Source organism: Salmo salar, chromosome 24 (assembly GCF_965601325.2).
Source record: "Salmo salar chromosome 24, fSalSal1, whole genome shotgun sequence".
NCBI classification, from domain to species: Eukaryota; Metazoa; Chordata; class Actinopteri; order Salmoniformes; family Salmonidae; genus Salmo; species Salmo salar.
In genome coordinates, this window is record NC_138314.1 from 25,935,497 (window position 1) to 25,954,424 (window position 18,928).

General features: G+C 43.0%; 1 protein-coding gene and 1 pseudogene across 1 annotated transcript; both read left to right on the forward strand.

Moving 5' to 3' along the window:
* Positions 1 to 198: 198 nt before the first annotated feature.
* On the forward strand, positions 199 to 4,529 carry LOC106585311 (uncharacterized; annotated as a pseudogene).
* An 806-nt stretch (positions 4,530 to 5,335) lies between these two features.
* On the forward strand, positions 5,336 to 7,438 carry LOC106585336 (uncharacterized). Its single transcript, XM_014171426.3, has 3 exons — positions 5,336 to 6,112; positions 6,350 to 6,494; positions 6,643 to 7,438. Exons 1-3 carry the CDS (start codon positions 5,620 to 5,622, stop codon positions 6,986 to 6,988), a joined length of 984 nt encoding a protein of 327 aa, XP_014026901.3. The 5' UTR covers positions 5,336 to 5,619; the 3' UTR covers positions 6,989 to 7,438.
* The last annotated feature ends 11,490 nt before the right edge of the window (positions 7,439 to 18,928 follow it).

An 18,928-nucleotide genomic window follows, 5' to 3' on the forward strand; every position in this document is an offset into this window, starting at 1 on the left:
TGAGCGAACCAGTATAACCAGCTGTGGTTGAGATCACTGCCTGACTCAAGGTGGGACTGTCACCTTATCTGAGGTTCTATTCTCCTGTATTAAATTGGGCTTCTATCCTTAGTCGGCCATTCTATAGTCTCTACTTTTCTATTGGTATGGTGTTATGTAATTTTACACTGATTTGCAAATGCATGAACAACTTGTATGATGGGTCAAAGGTGAGGGTGACTACAAGAGCTGGAATCTGCTATTTCTATCCTGAAGAGGTAGGGACATCAGAGATGTGGTCCCTAGATGAGATTATTGATACTAACTGCGTACCAAGAATGATCCCTGTTTTTATTGATGATGACGGCCCATAAGACATCTTCAAATGTTTGACGCTTACAGATAAAGTGCAATGGTCTGATACATTCACCCACATCTCAGATGTATAGACCATTGTAATGAGAATGCTCATCCACTAAACCAGTTAAAATGCCACAGGGTTGTTTAGTGATGTTTTTGTCTCTCCATCCCCCGTGTAGATGTCATAATTACTCTCCATGCTGCTGTCTCTCAGGCCTTAAGCTGTTATGTGGAAATACCAGACGTCAGTATCTGTGACTTCCTCGATCAGCTTATAAATCACTTTAGTTTTTATAATGGCCCTATCCGCCAGAGTTACCAGGTACAGTCATCTCTAACACTTATCTTAGCTGTTTACAGCAATCTGTCATATCCATATCAAATTGTATTAGTCACAAGCGCTGAATACAACAGATGTAGACCTTAGTGAAATGCTTACTTACGAGCCCTTAACCAACAATGCAGTTAAAAAAAGTCTTAATTTCACATAGATGTGTGTTAATCAAGGATAATTTTTTTTGCTAATGCTAAATGTCTCCCTCTGATTTGCCTTGCATTTAGATCTACAGTCAGGAAGATTTTGCAGTTCAATGGGAACAGTACCTCTACCACTTACAAGGAGGCTTCACTGAACTCCACATCTTCAGTTGCTTGAGCACCATTGACTCTACACATGTAAGTAATAAGGAGTTTGTTGATATATCGATACCTATTTCATTCATCTCTTATGTTTATTAACTTCTGGCCTAGCCTGGCAATATTTTCCTTGTTTCATGTGGGACATTTTGATTCTCAGATATTGACCCACTTCTCCTACTCAAGGCTGCCCTAATTCTGCAGGCCTGTCAGCGCTGCCCTCTAGTGTTACCTGGTTGTTTAGTCTATCGGTGGAGGTAAACTGTCTGACCAAAGGACTAGAATAGTTAACCACAGATTAAAAAACAAGTCTTTGCTCCACAGGGTTGACAGCACACAGATGCCCCCTAATCTCACAGTGAAAGTCCTGCTTCATTTTTTAACCTTTATTTAACTAGGCAGGTCAGTTAAGAACAAATTCTTATTTACAATGACGGCCTAGGAACAGTGAACGACTGATTTTTACCTTGTCAGCTCAGGGATTCAAACTTGCAACCTTTCGGTTACAAGTTCAACGCTCTAACCACTAGGCTACCTGCCACCCCATGAAACTGAAATGTTCAACCAGTGGCTGATAATTTAGGTTCTTCTCTCCTTTGAGATTTTAGAAATCATCTTGTGATCATCTTAATTTGTTGAGGTTCCTTCTAAGTTGGGTTGTTGTAATATGCATCACTATCTGAATACAAAAGCTATGCTTTAGATTGTTTACAAAGTCAGCAGTTTAGGTAACAGGCCTTGCCATACATTTTTGCTTATACTTTGCCTTAGGTCCAGAGACCCGATGGACTGAGTTCTTCCAGCTCTTCCGGCAACACTCCTCTATTTAGCGCAGTGACCTCCACTGTGTTCCTGACCGCCACTGAACTACAGTATCTACTCTCCTCTCCTGTGTACAGAGCATCCAGGTACTTCACCCCCCTCAGGAAGAAACCCACCTCCATCCTCCACTGTAGAAACACTTTCCTTCGTAACACTTTATTTGGATAGTCCATCTGTAGATGCTTTACAGACTATCAGTAACATTTCAACTATCTATCTACTAACCTTAGCTCTAACCGTAACCTTACCAAGCAGTTGCTTATCAACGCATAGTTTGTTGATAGTATGACTATCCGGACTATCCAGATGAAGTGTGACCCTTTTCTGGTAAACACTCTTACTCGAGTGAGTTATGTGTTCCGTCCTGATACAGTAATCTCAAAGCCAAGTGAAAGTTAGGGTTAGACACGTTTGAAATAGTCGCAACCCTGATGTGAGTGTAAATTGTTGAGAATCTTTGTCCTACAGATCCCGATCTACTCCAAGGGAGTGACCCCGGAAGTCCCGGCTCCCGTCAAGAACCCTATCTGACACACCGACCACTGATCCATCTGACCCGGACCCCACCCACTATCTCTCCGCTATCCCTCCACTAGTTGCTATTTAACCCAAGACCTTAATTTCACACTCCTGGCCCTCTCAGCCCCTCACCTATCAAGGTCGCTCCAGAGACCTCTCATCATACCTTGTCCAATGGAAAGCTGTCCCATGAGGTGGAAGAGAGTGTCACAGGAGGTTCGTACGACCACAGTTTTAACAACATAAAGGGTGGGAGCAATGAGTCAGGTCTTGCAGGAGAAAGCAAGTCAATGCAAAACAACGACAGACGTCACGTCAATGAACAGAATGGAGGTAGTATTGCACTGGGTGGAGAAAGGTCTGCAGCCCACAGGTTCAGCGGTGAGGAGTCCTGAGCGCCTGGCAGTCAGAGGATGGGGAATGTGGGAGATAAGGCGTTTAGGGTGAAGGAACGACACGGGAGTAAAGTCCAGCAGGTGGCTTGCCCCCCACCTCCCCCTTGCCCTGTGAGAACTCTACAGATGCCCCTTTTCTCCCCACGGCACTACCAGCACAGGGTGAGAGGGCTGGTACTGGCCCTACTGGTAGAGACACAATTCCACAGCGACACTGCAGCCACAAATGAAGTGGTGAGGAACTGTTGGGGAATATGGGAGGGATATGAATGTTTGTTCATGTATGAGTGTTCCACAAGAGATTCCCCTCTCTGGACAACCACATGTTCAACTGTTTGAAAATTAAATAGAATATCTCCACTATTGCCCTATATGTTATTACTGCAGTTTGATATTTTGTCAAACCATTTAATCAGCTAACACCCTGTGGTTTATCCCCAGTATCTCAGAAGCCTGGCATCTCTGAATGGACTGGAGGCACATCTGAGGACTACTGCTCCGGGGGCCTCTGGCCCTCAGGGACACTACACACTGACTGTATACAGAACACGCTCACAAGTGAGGCTCTAATATTCTCAGAGCTCTCTGAAATGTTGTCAAACTACGGTATATTCCATAGCTCTATTTGTTTTCTCTAGCTGTCCTATCTGACTTTTACCTTTTTTCCTCTCTCTATTGGTCTGTTGCTTATGATATTTGTGGAACTCTGTCTCCCAGCGTTGACCTTACTGCTGGAGTGAGTAGTAAACTCAGTGCGTTGCAGTAGCTGATTGGGATGTTTTGGGACATTTTGTGGAGCTGTGGTGCCTTGTGAAAATGTGTTTTAGCTGATTGTGGAATCTTGGGTCATTTGTAGTACTTAGTGGTGATTTGAGTTAGTAAGATGCTGTATAGTGTATATACCACCTCTGTCTTTTACTTTCATGGTCATCCATGTTTGTGTGGTATTTGTAATGAGTGCCTATGCTGTGTCCCTGCAGGCAACCTGTCTGGTAGGGCAGGACCATTCTTTTGTGAGAGCCACATCGCTGCTCCACTCGCATTTCTCTCACACTGAAGCTCTGCAGGAGGCTATTGTCAGGCCAGTATGACTGGCAGGGGGTTCTCTCAACATGCATTACTCCTCCTCAAGTCAGATGATGGGGGAGGGGGAACAGGCCATCATTATGCAGTTTGTATTATCTTAAAATAAATCCCTGAGTGTTTCCATTGAGTTGTAATGTGTCTTACGTTTATAATACAGGAGTGCGGGTGCAGCTGTGTACGGGACTCGCAGTGTGGCCCAGGAGATGTACTTCCTGCGGCAAGGCGGAGCGGTGAGAAACTCGGGCATCCCGGACCGCCAGGACAATGCTTTCTCTCTGCCCAGCAAGGCCCGACACAGATTACTGAAACACAGGGTTAACCTGCTCTGACTGTGACAAGAAGTTCCACCAGAACCACTGTCTACTCAGTCACTTCTCTGAATATGGATCTCTCTAAATTAATTTCAAACAATGAACTTACTGAACATTTTTCTAAGATAAACACTGTGTAAAGAGTTTTAGGAAGTACAATTATTTACACGAGCATTGGTCAAGTCCTATAGTGTGTTGTATTAATGTGCAGAGGACCATGATCTCTGTCAACACTGCAAAGACATTTTGCACAATATATAATGAAATTCCAAACCAACACACCACATGAAATATGAGCTTATAGAGATGTTGTGTAACAAATATTCAATGTACAAACATCATGGCTGCTGGGTTTCCTAATCACTGTAATCCTTTTCATTTGGATAAAGATAATCAGCTACCACTGAATCCTTCACCACCACCCACAATGTATATATCTTTTTTGGAATATTATGTTGTACCTAATGACATACCATATGTAGGAAAAACGTATTGTATATAATTACAGATATCATGTAATATTTTGTCCTGAGAGTATACTCTTGGGTTTTCAGTGTAGAGTTGATTTTGACCACCTCTGAAATCAAGCCAAAAGCCATTGAATACACTAAATGTGATATTCTCCGATTAATGCGGCACATGAATCATTTGCCAATAATATTCTGTAAGGTTGTTTACAAAGATTGACTATGTTTGTAACAACAACAAAGATAATGAATGGCTGATTCTTAACACACAAAAAATGCCTTGGTCAAAAAAATGTTTTGGTCATATGGCAAGCATTTTCCTTCCAAGCATTGCAAATACATTCATTCAAATATGATTATTTATCATATATCCACTCTAAATTAACACCGATGTATGGATATTGTCTTCTCTAAATGAGCTGCACATTGTAGTCTAAACTACAGGGGCAATCGTGGTCCCTATAGTGCCACAACCATAGTAGTACTGTAGCATCAGGCACACAGCTCAAGCTAAGCATAAATACGGCGCCCACAGTACTTTACAAACACTAAAGTACGAACACTCGCCCCAATTGTTATCATGGTAATTATATTGCTTTGGGTGAAGGGGACGAACAATGCCTAAATGTAAGTTTTCATGAAATTTAAGATAGCTGGACTCTACGTGCGTAAATATATCCAAATAGAAAGTAACCTCTGTTTCTGTGCCTAGTGTCCTGGAAATAAGTAGTCTCGAAAACCCAACCCTAAGAAACAATCACTGTGTTGCCTATGGTTGGGTTTTCGAGACTATCAAATGAGACCTTTCTTGATGGTCCAAATAGTGTAATTAGGGTCATTAGATACGCGGTAGCTGAATTTGAATGACTGGAGTCGGTGTTTTCGGAGTGCCTTATTATGCAAACTCATTTTATGGGTCAGTGGGGTGCAAATGGGTAGTTAGGGGCACGAACAAAACAGGGGGGTGGAGAAACAGAATTAAAATTCTAAGTGGCAGAATGCCCCATTGTCAGTGGAGGGGCATACCATATAAACCACGCAGATATGCGATCCTTTTCAGATACACCGCACCACTGGACGGAGCTGGTACAACTAGTGGAGCTCCCCAACTACGGACCCATCACCATGGCTTCTACCACATGCTCTTGGATTGCCTTCATTTTCTTATCTGTGTCTACTAATTTCATTGGAGTACAGTGTCGCGCGGTGCAGGAGATACTGTCAAAGTCCTCCGCTTTTCAGGATGGTCCCAATACTTTAACCACAGATATCTTGAGACGATGGCGACGGGAGAGCGATGAGACGCAGCGGCAACATTGCGCATTGTTGTCAGCGCCTTGGATGGAAACCAGCGCGTACCCGATGGAATTGGCACTGCTACATCGTCTCCGGGTGCGTTCAATGGCCCAAGGAGGTTTACGGCGCACAGTCTTTCCTGAGCAACCACTATTCCATTTTGTCAGACGCGTCTATCATTGCTGTCAGTTAGGTTTTCATTGCAGAGGCGTCAAAGGGATTCAGGGTAGTATCAGTGGAGGTAAGAATCTAAATCCTAAGTCATTTGAAGTAGATTCTTAGCCATGTATTAAGAGTACTCTTGGACTAAATTAGTATTTAGGCCTACTGTAGAGAATCTCCATTTTAAAGTGCCTTTAGACTTGGTTTTATAGAATATATAAATGATTCTACTAAGGAATGTGGCCACTGTCACATTCTCAGTAGTGCTTATTTCATTTAGGCCTTACATTCTTTTGTTGATCTTTTCCCACCCTAGATACAGATTTGGAGTTCCTTCTCAGTCAGGATGTTCTGTCAGTGACAGTCATGAGAGCTGAGATTCATCTCTATGTGTTGAATCCTCAACACCTGAACATAGAGCCTGTTCTTCCATACATGGCAAAACGCAAGCTTCCCACACGGTAAGAGTCCTGGTTGACATGATGGCACACTCACTTAGCTGTCATACCTCAACTTTTTATATGACTTTATTCCATATCTATGGAAACTGAAAGTTGTAATTATTAGGCTAAAGTACTTTGGGTCCTGTCTTAACCTTTTATTCCACAGATACCGTTTTGGGTCAAAGGAGAATGTCCTGGAGCTTCGAGTGGATCTGCTGTTCCTATTCCAAGGTCTTCAGGAGGCAGCTGGTGGTGCCAGAGGGGAGCCAAGTCTGGTTGACATGCGGAAAGTGGGGGAGCTTTCAAGCGGGGGTCCACGAGAAAGGCAAGGAGCTCCATGGTCTCTGCAGGACACCAATGCTGATCTGTTGGGGGAGGGGGTGGGCCCCCTGCTGACGGCCATGGAGCTGGGCCTGGCCCTGAATTGTGACAGGGGGGGAGTGGAGGTGTCTTGTGAGCACAATGGAGTCCACCTATTACACGCTCCATTCATTGCTCTCTCCTACAGATAAAGATGACACAAACCAGGATTGTACACACTATGACATTTTACCTTGAGTTGCACCATGACCCCATCTCCATGTTGTCTCTAATGTCCTCAAGTCTATGAAGCTGCATTTATCTCTCGGAGGGCAACATGTCAACTTTTATTATTGATATGTGAAGGAAGTGGATCTGATGTCTTAACTACATAACTTTTGCAATAACCCTTTGCAAAATAAAACATTGTCTTTAATGTTATGATGCAAAATAATTTTTTTTATATACATAATACCCCAACGTGTATGTGGTTCTGTGCACTTCAGCAAATGCTTGAATATATTAACTTATCAGTGTTGTGTTTTGTAAGAAAGAAATACATTTGTAAAGATGTAAATAGTGTATATTATCACATATGTTTATTGGAAAATTGTTTTTGGTTTTCCTTTATTGAAACTCAATTTATAAAATTTGTGAAACTATGGGTGGTGTCTTTTTGTTGTTGCATTAACCTAAAGCGGTTGATAAAGGAGTAAAGTCCTTTACAATGTGACCACCGTAGCTTTATCTTGTTTCTTATGTATCTGTGTTCCTTGTTTTCCTCTGCAGTTCTCAAGTTACAGGTGGTGGTTTCCTCTCTCACCCGAAACACTACCAGATCAAAATAATGACCTTGTCTTGCTAGACTTTACAACTTTTGACAGTTGGTGTGAAAAACGTGGTGCAGAAAAACCTCCACCCTGGACCACTATCATCAGAAACCAACAACTAGCAAATACTGTGCATCTATGCTCAGTTGCTGAAACTTTCTTGTGCATGGTCTGGCTAATAAACGGTTGTGACGAAAAAGAAAAAAACACTTGTCAATTTAAACTACATTTCAGTCAATGGGCAAAACAATGCATATCGAGTTAAACATGTAAATGGTATTACAGTAGTAATTTATTCTCTTGGGAGAAGCCAAGCAAAAGGTTGCCTGTACTCGCACGCCTCACAGCATGCATCTGCACAGTACAATTATTTTGGTAAACGTAAGCGATGGGTTTATCATGATGTCAATCTTAAACCCCACCATCCGCAACTTGTCATTCGTTAAATTACACAACACGGAAGAATACATCTATTTTCATTGACATTTGTGGAACGAGGTGTGACTGAATCCCAGGTAAAATATCTCGTATTCACAAGTCTGAAGTTCTCTCTTCTGTCGCCTACAGATCACACTTTCATCACAGATATTTGCTTTGTTAAGTTTGCGTATCAGATCGAAGTAATTGGTAGATCACTGGTAGATGACCGAGCCACTCTACACTGCAGCCAAAATAGCAATGTATCGAGTGCACGGTGACCATGGCGCTGCACTGTCCAGCCTTGGTTTCTCAGGTATTGATGAAGGGAATTAGTCCAGATTGTGTAGTAAAATATGCAATTGCATGTGTAACAGTGTAGGTTCCGTCCCTCTCTTCGCCCCAGGGACCCTTGCACACATCAACAACTGACACCCACGAAGCATCGTTACCCATCGCGCCACAAAAGCCGCGGCCCTTGCAACGCAAGGGGAAACCCTACTTCAGGTCTCAGAGCGAGTGACGTCACTGATTGAAACGCTATTAGCGCGCACCACCGCTAACTAACTAGCCATTTCACATCGGTTACACATACACTTGAAAGGGGGTTGTAGCCCACTATGCTAGACTTGTAGAACTACCTAGGTTTACGATCGCATTTTAGATTCATGTCAGAGATTAACGTTATAGCCTGACATTAGATGTGTGATATTGTGGTACGAAGTACTACTGTTGTCTTTAAACAAGCCAATTAACCCCAAATAACTACATTCATAAAAGTAATTTTAGAAAAAAATATTCGGTGAAATATCTGAATGCCCACACTGTAATTGTGTTCCTGTACTGTCAGAAAATCCACTAAAGACTCGTCTTGTCTGCTTTGCCCTTCATCACCACTCTAGAGAATCGAGGGGAAAGAGTAGTGGTGTAAAGTACTTAAGGGAAACTACTTTAAAGTACTACTTAAATAGTATTTTGGGGGCTATCTGCACTTTACTATTTATATTTTTGACAACTTTTACTTTTTTACTCCATACATTTTCCCTGACACCCAAAAGTACTCTTTACATTTTGAATGCTTAGCAGGACAGGAACATTGTCTAATTCACACACTTAGCAAGATAACATCCCTACTGCCTCTGATCTGGCAGACTCACTAAACACAAATGCTTAGTTTGTTAATTATTTCTGAGTGATGAACTGCGCCCCTGGCTAGCCATAAATAATAATAATTTAAAACAGAAAATCGTATCGTCTGGTTTGCTCAATATAAGAAATGTTAAATTATTTATACTTAAGTACATTTCAAACCAAATACTTTTAGACTTAGTATTTTAGTATTTTTAAAGTAGTATTTCACTGGGTGACTTTCACATTTACTTGAGTCATTATCTTTTAAGGTATCTTTACTTTTACTCAAGTATGAAAATTGAGAAAGAGTGCCATGTTTTCTGAACTGTTTGCATGTGGGAGGTAAGACAGACCAACTTCCCATTGCATGAACAACTTGTAACTGATGTTTGGGATGTAAAAGTGACACGAACACAAACGGCATACCAATACAGTGCATTCGGAAAGTATTCAGACCCCTTGACTTTTCCCACATTGTTACATGGCAGCCTTATTCTAAAATTGATTAAATAGACGTCCCTTGAGCTCTGTCAGAGTGACCATCGTGTTCTTGGTCACCTCCCTGACCAAGGCCCTTCTCCCCCAATTGCTCAGTTTGTCCGGTCGGCCAGCTCTAGGAGCTCTTGGTGGTTCCAAACTTCTTCCATTTAAGAATGATGGAGGCTCCTGTGTTCTTGGGGACCTTCAATGCTGCAAACATTTTTGGTACCCTTCCCCAGATTTGTGCCTCGGCACCATCCTGTCTCTGAGCTCTACGGACAATTCCTTTTACCTCATTGCTTGGTTTTTGCTCTGACATGCACTGTCAACTGTGGGACCTTATATAGACAGGTGGGTGCCTTTCCAAATCATGTTCAATCGATTTAATTTACCATAGGTTGACTCCAATCAAGCTGTAGAAACTTCTCAAGGATGATCAATGGAAACAGGTTGCACCTGAGCTCAATTTCGAGACTCATAGCAAAGGGTCTGAATACTTATGTAAATAAGTTATTTCTGTTTTTTATTTGTTATAAATTAGCATACATTTCTAAACCTGGTTTCACTTTGTCATTATGGGGTATTGTGCGTAGATTGATGAGGAAAAAATGTATTCAATCAGTTTTAGAATAAGGCTGTAATGTAACAAAATGGGGAAAAGTCAAGGGGTCTGAATACTTTCCCAAGGCACTGTATCAGTGGAGGCTGCTGAGGGGAGGACAGCTCACAATAATGGCTGGAACGGAGAAACGATGTATTTAATACCAAGTGACCCTAACCCTAAAATTACTCTATTGCTACTCGCAGTGACTCTCATCTGAGGGAAGCCACCGTAAATCCCAAGACACTACAGGTAGGTCTGTTACTGGGCTGATACTGGGCTCCTGACAGAATAGCACCTGCTGCTTCAATGCAGCTCTTGTAGTGTGAATGCAGCTCAGTTTGGAGCGAATTAAAACAAAGCAAATAAAATATGGGACAAATGAAATGTACATAAATAGTTGTTATTTCTGTTATGTTTGTAATTAATACACAATGTTACTTCTGCTCTTTTGTATATTTTTTAAAAGCAAAATAATACTCTCTTCACAATGGGATTGGATAAACTATTAGCATCCGTTGCTATATCAAAGGTGTAATAACATAATGCATCGAATTCTGGAGATCATTACAGCCTAAATTACGTTCATTTCATCCTCACTATGCAAACATAGCTGATTTCTGCAACAATTTAGCTGTTTAAAAGAGTTTTGTTTAGCTAATAAGATGCAAACGGTACTTCAAACTACTTTTGGGTACAACATGAAATCCATGTCTTAAAAGTTGCAGAATAGGTGCCGGAGAAGAATACAGACATTTTACGTGTCCCCAACCGATTATGTTTCTTTGTTCGTTTATTTGCGTTTTTTGTAACTTATTTTTGTTACTTATTTTGTACATAATGTTGCCGCTACCGTCTCTTATGACCGAAAATAACTTCTGGACATCAGGACAGTGATTACTCACCACAGACTGGCAGAATCCTTTTTTTCCTTTAACGAGTCTGACGAGCCCGACGCAAATTAAATACTGGTTTCTCGGGAACAGGTCCAGATCCATGTGATTTCCCCGAAGAGGAGGCGGAGAAAAAGGGGCCAGAGGGCGGGCTACCTTCTGAGAATTCGTAGGCGATCAAATAAACCCCCACTTCCTTCCATTCTGCTAGCAAACGTGCAATCTTTGGAGAATAAAATCGATGACCTACGCGCAAGTTTAAACTACCAACGGGACATTCAAAACTGTAATATCTTATGCTTCACGGAGTCGTGGCTGAACGACGACACTATCAACATACAGGTGGCTGTACACCACATCCGTCACTGGCTTCATCAATAAGTGCATCGATGACGCCGTCCCCACAGTGACCGTACATACCCCAACCAGAAGCCATGGATTACAGGCAACATCCGCACTGAGCTAAAGGTTAGAGCTACCAATTTCAAGGAGCGGGACTCTAACCTGGAAGCTTATAAGAAATCCCGCTATGCCCTCCGACGAACCATCAAACAGGCAAATCATCAATATAGGACTAAGATCGAATCGTACTACACCGGCTCTGATGCTCGTTGGATGTGGCAGGGCTTGCAAACCATTACAGACTACAAAGGGAAGCACAGCCGAGAGCTGCCCATTGACACGAGCCTACAAGACGAGCTAAATTAATTCTATGCTCACTTCGAGGCAAATAACACTGAAACCTGGATGAGAGCACCAGCTGTTCCCGGAAGACTGTGTGATCATGCTCTCCGCAGCCAATGTGAGTAAGACATTTAAACAGGTCAACATTCACAAGGCCGCAGGGCCAGACGGATTACCAGGACGTGTACTGTGAGCATGCGCTGACTAACTGGCAAGTGTCTTCACTGACATTTTCAACCTCTCCCTGTCCGAGTCTGTAATACCAACATGTTTTAAGCAGACCACCATAGTGCCTGTGCCCAAGAACACTAAGGTGACCTGCCTAAATGACTACTGACCCGTAGCACTCACGTCTGTAGCCATGAAGTGCTTTGAAAGGCTGGTCATGACTCACATCAACACCATTATCCCAGAAACCCTAGATCCACTCCAATTTGCATACCGCCGCAACAGATCCACAGCTGATGCAATCTCTGCACTCCACACTGCCCTTTCCCACCTGGACAAAAGGAAAACCAATTCATTGTCTACAGCTCAGCGTTCAACACCATAGTGCCCTCAAAGCTCATCAATAAGCTAAGGACCCTGGGACTAAACACCTCCCTCTGCATCTGGATCCTGGACTTCCTGACGGGCCGCCCCCAGGTGGTAAGGGTAGGTAACAACATACCCGCCACGCTGATCCTCAACACAGTCCCCTCCTGTACTCCCTGTTCACTGATGACTGCACGGCCAGGCACGACTCCAACACCATCATTAAGTTTGCCGATGACACAACAGTGGTAGGCCTGATCACCAACAACGAAGAGACAGCCTATAGGGAGTAGGTCAGAGACCTGACCGTGTGGTGCCAGGACAACAACCTCTCCTTCAACGTGATCAAGACAAAGGAGATGATTATGGACTACAGGAAAAAGAGAACCGAGCATGCCCCATTCTCATCGACGGGGCTGCAGTGGAGCAGGTTGAGCGCTTCAAGTTCCTTGGTGTCCATATCACCAACAAACTAACATGGTCCAAGCACACCAAGACAGTCGTGAAGAGCGCACAACAAAACCTATTCCCCCTCAGGAGACTGAAACGATTTGGCATGGGTCCTCAGATCCTCAAAAGGTTCTACAGCTGCAGCATCTACAGCTGCACCATCCTGACTGATTGCATCACTGCCTGGTATGGCAACTGCTCGGCCTCCGACCGCAAGGCACTACAGAGGGTAGTGCATACGGCCCAGTACATCACTGGGGCCAAGCTTCCTGCCATCCAGGACCTCTATACCAGGCAGTGTCAGAGGAAGGCCCTAAAAATGGTCAATGACTCCAGCCACCCTAGTCATAGACTGTTCTCTCTGCTACCGCACGGCAAGCGGTACCGGAGCGCCAAGTCTAGGTTCAAGAGGCTTCTAAACAGCTTCTACCCCCAAGCCATAAGACTTCTGAACAACTAATCAAATGGCTACCCAGACTATTTGCATTCCCCCCTCTTTTACACTGCTGCTACTCTCTGTTGTTATCATCTATGCATAGTCACTTCAATAACTCTACCTACATGTTCATATTACCTCAACTAACCGGTGCCCCCACACATTGACTCTGTACCGGTACCCCCTGTATATAGTCTCGCTATTGTTATTTTACTGCTGCTTTTTAATTACTTGTTACTTTTATTTCTTATCCATATTTTTTTGAAACTGCATTGTTAGTTAGGGGCTCGTAAGTAAGCATTTCACTGTAAGGTCTACACCTGTTGTATTTGGCGCATGTGACTAATACAATTTGATATAGCAAAGAAAACTTGTAATCTGTTTGACACATTGTTACTTATCTTACAGATCACAGTCAGCTAATTTCCCCTCCATTCATATGCAAATATGTTTGATTCATTTACTGGCTTGTCTGGCTGACATATTTTTATTTTAAGCTACACAGAAATAATATTTTACTAGGCCTCTATTATGCTTCATTCTTTCTCTCTCGCATAGCTCATTAATACACCCTTGTGGTTGAATATATCTATTGTAGGTTCCAAGATAGAACAATGAATAATGTTGAACTAACAAATACCATCAAGGGATACCTTACAAATTACAGTAATGAACACCTTGTGAAACAGCTGTGAAAACCAGCCTGGCAATATTTAAGATTTAAATATAAACTTTGACCTTTTTAAGGGTACAGTTGCGTCATTAATTTATTTTCACAGATTTTGTTGTTGTTGTACACTCACATTGCAAACATATACTGAAATCTGGTGAGTTGAATAGAGAGGAGGTGGGTGCTGTGTGAGTGCGAGGTTCTGACTGTCACTTGTTCTCAACAGGCAGCCAGTCTCGGAAAGGGGACTTGAAGAGGGATACTGCAAAGTCTAGGCACTGCTGCCCTCTTTGTTCTGAGTGTTTTCAGTGCTAGTGTTTTCAGTGCTAGTGTTTTTAATTCGTCTTTGTATCTCACATTATGTGCCCAGTATGATAGAGCAGTATGAGAACTTTCTTAGCAGATGATAACAACAAGACAATAACAGTAGCTGTAGATGATGTAATGAAAAGTTGGAGGGTGGTTGGTAATGAAGGACATCAGGTAGATCCACGTCTGGGTGTTGGGCAGAACCCCTAGGTCCTGGAGAACAGGAGCAGAGTTAAAGGGAACAGGGTAGGAGACTGCGACATAAACAAGAAAACACACAGGTTACTCTTTAGTTGAGAATATTTGATGGATTAGTGCAGTGTCATAAATGGGAGATATGTACTTTTCAACAGTTTTTGAAGGTATAGCCTATCTCAAGCTGGTCCCCCTCCGACTCTGAGCACAGAGAATCAGACTGATCTGAACTCGCTGGTTCTGGTGGATGGGATACCTCCTGGGTGGCTCAGACAGTCAATGGTCCTAAAGTCATTTTGAGAGGTAAATTGAAGAGGTACATTTTTATAACCTTAGCATAACTACCCTAACCACCTTCAAATCCTGAAAAGGTTCTATAGCTGTACCATTGAGAGCATATTGACTGGCTGCATCACTGCTTGGTATGGTAATAGCACTGCACTCGATCGCATGGTGCTACAGAGTGTTGTGAGGACAGCCCAGTACATTACTGGGGCTGAGCTCCCTGCCATCCAGGACCTCTATATCAGGCGGTGTGAAAAGAAGGCCCAGAAAATCGTCAAAGACTTCAACCACCCAAGCCATAAACTTTTCTCTGCTGTCGCACGGCAAGAGGTACCAGTACATCAAGTCTGACACCAACAAGCTCTTGAACGGCTTCTATCCCCAAGCAATATGACTGATAAATACTTAACAAAATAGCAAAACGGGCCGAGTTTACCTTGAATCTTTATTGACCTCTTCCCATGGCGGTCTTGTGGGTCTGGTTGGTTCGTTCATCCAAACCTGGAGGAGGGGGTAAGAAAGGGATATATATTGGCAATGTAAGATATTGAAATATGTATGATTATGTACCATGGTAAAATAAATATTAATTGTAAAATAAGCTAAAATCAAATCAAATCAAATTTATTTAAATAGCCCTTCGTACATCAGCTGATATCTCAAAGTGCTGTACAGAAACCCAGCCTAAAACCCCAAACAGCAAGCAATGCATGTGAAAGAAGCACGGTGGCTAGGAAAAACTCCCTAGGAAAAACTCCCTAGAAAGGCCAAAAACCGAGGAAGAAACCTAGAGAGGAACCAGGCTATGAGGGGTGGCCAGTCCTCTTCTGGCTGTGCAGGGTGGATATTATAACAGAACATGGTCAAGATGTTAAAATGTTCATAAATGACCAGCATGGTCAAATAATAATAATCATAGTAGTTGTCGAGGGTGCAACAAGCACGTCCGGTGAACAGGTCAGGGTTCCATAGCCGCAGGCAGAACAGTTGAAACTGGAGAAGCAGCACAGCCAGGTGGACTGGGGACAGCAAGGAGTCATAATACCATGTAGTCCTGAGGCAAGGTCCTAGGGCTCAGGTCCTCCGAGAGAAAGACAGAAAGAGAGAAAGAGAGAATTAGAGAGAGCATATTTAAATTCTCATAGGACACCGGATAAGACAAGAGAAATACTCCAGATGTAACAGACTGACCCTAGCCCCCCGACACATAAACTACTGCAGCATAAATACTGGAGGCTGAGACAGAAGGGATCAGAAGACACTGTGGCCCCATCCGATGATACCCCCGGACAGGGCCAAACAGGCAGGATATAACCCCACCCACTTTGCCAAAGCACAGCCCCTACACAACTAGAGGGATGTCTCCAACCACCAACTTACCGTCCTAAGACAAGGCCGAGAATAGCCCACAACGATCTCCGCCATGGCACAACCCAAGGGGGGGGCGCCAACCCAGACAGGAAGACCACGTCAGTGACTCAACCCACTCAAGTGACGCACCCCTCCCATGGACGGCATGGAAGAACACCAGTAAGCCAGTGACTCAGCCCCTGTAAAAGGGTTAGAGGCAGAGAATCCCAGTGGAAAGAGGGGAACCGGCAAGGCAGAGACAGCAAGGGCGGTTCGTTGCTCCAGCCTTTCCGTTCACCTTCACACTCCTGGGCCAGACTATACTTAATCATAGGACCTACTGAAGAGATAAGTCTTCAGTAAAGACTTAAAGGTTGAGACTAAGTCTGCATCTCTCACATTGGTAGGCAGACCATTCCATAAAAATGGAGCTCTATAGGAGAAAGCCCTACCTCCAGCCGTTTGCTTAGAAATTCTAGGGACAATTAGGAGGCCTGCGTCTTGTGACCGTAGCGTACGTGTAGGTATGTACGGCAGGACCAAATCGGAAAGATAGGTAGGAGCAAGCCCATGTAATGCTTTGTAGGTTAGCAGTAAAACCTTGAAATCAGCCCTTGCCTTAACAGGAAGCCAGTGTAGGGAGGCTAGCACTGGAGTAATATGATCAATTTTTTTGGTTCTAGTCAGGATTCTAGCAGCCGTATTTAGCACTAACTGAAGTTTGTTTAGTGCTTTATCCGGGTAGCCGGAAAGTAGAGCATTGCAGTAGTCCAGCCTAGAAGAAACAAAAGCATGGATTAATTTTTCTGCGTCATTTTTGGACAGAAAGTTTCAGATTTTTGCAATGTTACGTAGATGGAAAAAAGCTGTCCTTGAAACAGTCTTGATATGTTCTTCAAAAGAGAGATCAGGGTCCAGAGTAACGCCGAGGTCCTTCACAGTTTTATTTGAGACGACTGTACAACCATCCAGATTAATTGTCAGATTCAACAGAAGATCTCTTTGTTTCTTGGGACCTAGAACAAGCATCTCTGTTTTGTCCGAGTTTAAAAGTAGAAAGTTTGCAGCCATCCACTTCTTTATGTCTGAAACACAGGCTTCTAGCGAGGGCAATTTTGGGGCTTCACCATGTTTCATTGAAATGTACAGCTGTGTGTTGTCCGCATAGCAGTGAAATTTAACATTATGTTTTCGAATGACATCCCCAAGAGGTAAAATATATAGTGAAAACAATAGTGGTCCTAAAACGGAACCTTGAGGAACACCGAAATTTACAATTGATTTGTCAGAGGACAAACCATTCACAGAGACAAACTGATATCTTTCCGACAGATAAGATCTAAACCAGGCCAGAACTTGTCCATGTAGACCAATTTGGGTTTCCAATCTCTCCAAAAGAATGTGGTGATCGATGGTATCAAAAGCGGCACTAAGATCTAGGAGCACGAGGACAGATGCAGAGCCTCGGTCTGACGTCATTAAAAGGTCATTTACCACCTTCACAAGTGCAGTCTCAGTGCTATGATGGGGTCTAAAACCAGACTGAAGCGTTTCGTATACATTGTTTGTCTTCAGGAAGGCAGTGAGTTGCTGTGCAACAGCTTTTTCAAAAATTTTTGAGAGGAATGGAAGATTCGATATAGGCCGATAGTTTTTTATAATTTCTGGGTCAAGATTCGGCTTTTTCAAGAGAGGCTTTATTACTGCCACTTTTAGTGAGCTTGGTACACATCCGGTGGATAGAGAGCCGTTTATTATGTTCAACATTGGAGGGCCAAGCACAGGAAGCAGCTCTTTCAGTAGTTTAGTTGGAATAGGGTCCAGTATGCAGCTTGAGGGTTTGGAGGCCATGATTATTTTCATCATTGTGTCAAGAGATATAGTACTAAAACACTTTAGTATCTCCCTTGATCCTAGGTCCTGGCAGAGTTGTGTAGACTCAGGACAATGGAGCTTTGGAGGAATACCCAGATTTAAAGAGGAGTCCGTAATTTGCTTTCTAATGATCATGATCTTTTCCTCAAAGAAGTTAATAAATTTATTACTGCTGAAGTGAAAGCCATCCTCCATTTGCGAAGGCTGCTTTTTAGTTAGCTTTGCGACAGTATCAAAAATACATTTCGGATTGTTCTTATTTTCCTCAATTAAGTTGGAAAAATAGGATGATCGAGCAGCAGTGGGGGCTCTTCGATACTGCACGGTACTGTCTTTCCAAGCTAGTCGGAAGACTTCCAGTTTGGTGTGGCGCCATTTCCGATCCAATTTTCTGGAAGCTTGCTTCAGAGCTCGTGTATTTTCTGTATACCAGGGAGCTAGTTTCTTATGACAGATGTTTTTAATTTTTAGGGGTGCAACTGCATCTAGGTTAAATTGAGTTCCTCGGTTAGGTGGTTAACTGATTTTTGTCCTCTGACGTCCTTGGTAGGCAGAGGGAGTCTGGAAGGGCATGAAGGAATCTTTGGGTTGTCTGAGAATTTATAGCACGACTTTTAATGCTCCTTGGTTGGGGTCTGAGCAGATTATTTGTTGCGATTGCAAACGCAATAAAATGGTGGTCCAACAAACTAACCATTGGTGACGGAATATAACCTATAACATCCATAAATGGTTCCAGAGTTCACGACCTCAGTCACTCAAGATGACCTCAGGAGAACCGTGGGTGTTGAAGATGTCCATCATCACCTTGGAGGTGGCATAGACAGATTCTATAATATTTCACTCTGCTGTGGTCAAATAAAGCAACCATTACAAAACAACTTATCAGGGCAAAATTTGAATTATGACATTTACCGATCATTGTCCATTGTAATACAACTTTCATGGATTTCAACTCCGGCGCCACACTCAACCTCAAACTTCTGGCAGGCTAGACAGGTACGGACCTTTA

Excerpts from the sequence above, each read along its gene's own strand:
- LOC106585336 (XM_014171426.3), top strand. The coding sequence starts at position 5,620 with ATGCGATCCTTTTCAGATACACCGCACCACTGGACGGAGCTGGTACAA. Across the intron at positions 6,113-6,349 it reads TCAGGGTAGTATCAGTGGAG|ATACAGATTTGGAGTTCCTT; the intron begins GTAAGAATCTAA and ends TTCCCACCCTAG. Across the intron at positions 6,495-6,642 it reads AAACGCAAGCTTCCCACACG|ATACCGTTTTGGGTCAAAGG; the intron begins GTAAGAGTCCTG and ends TTTATTCCACAG.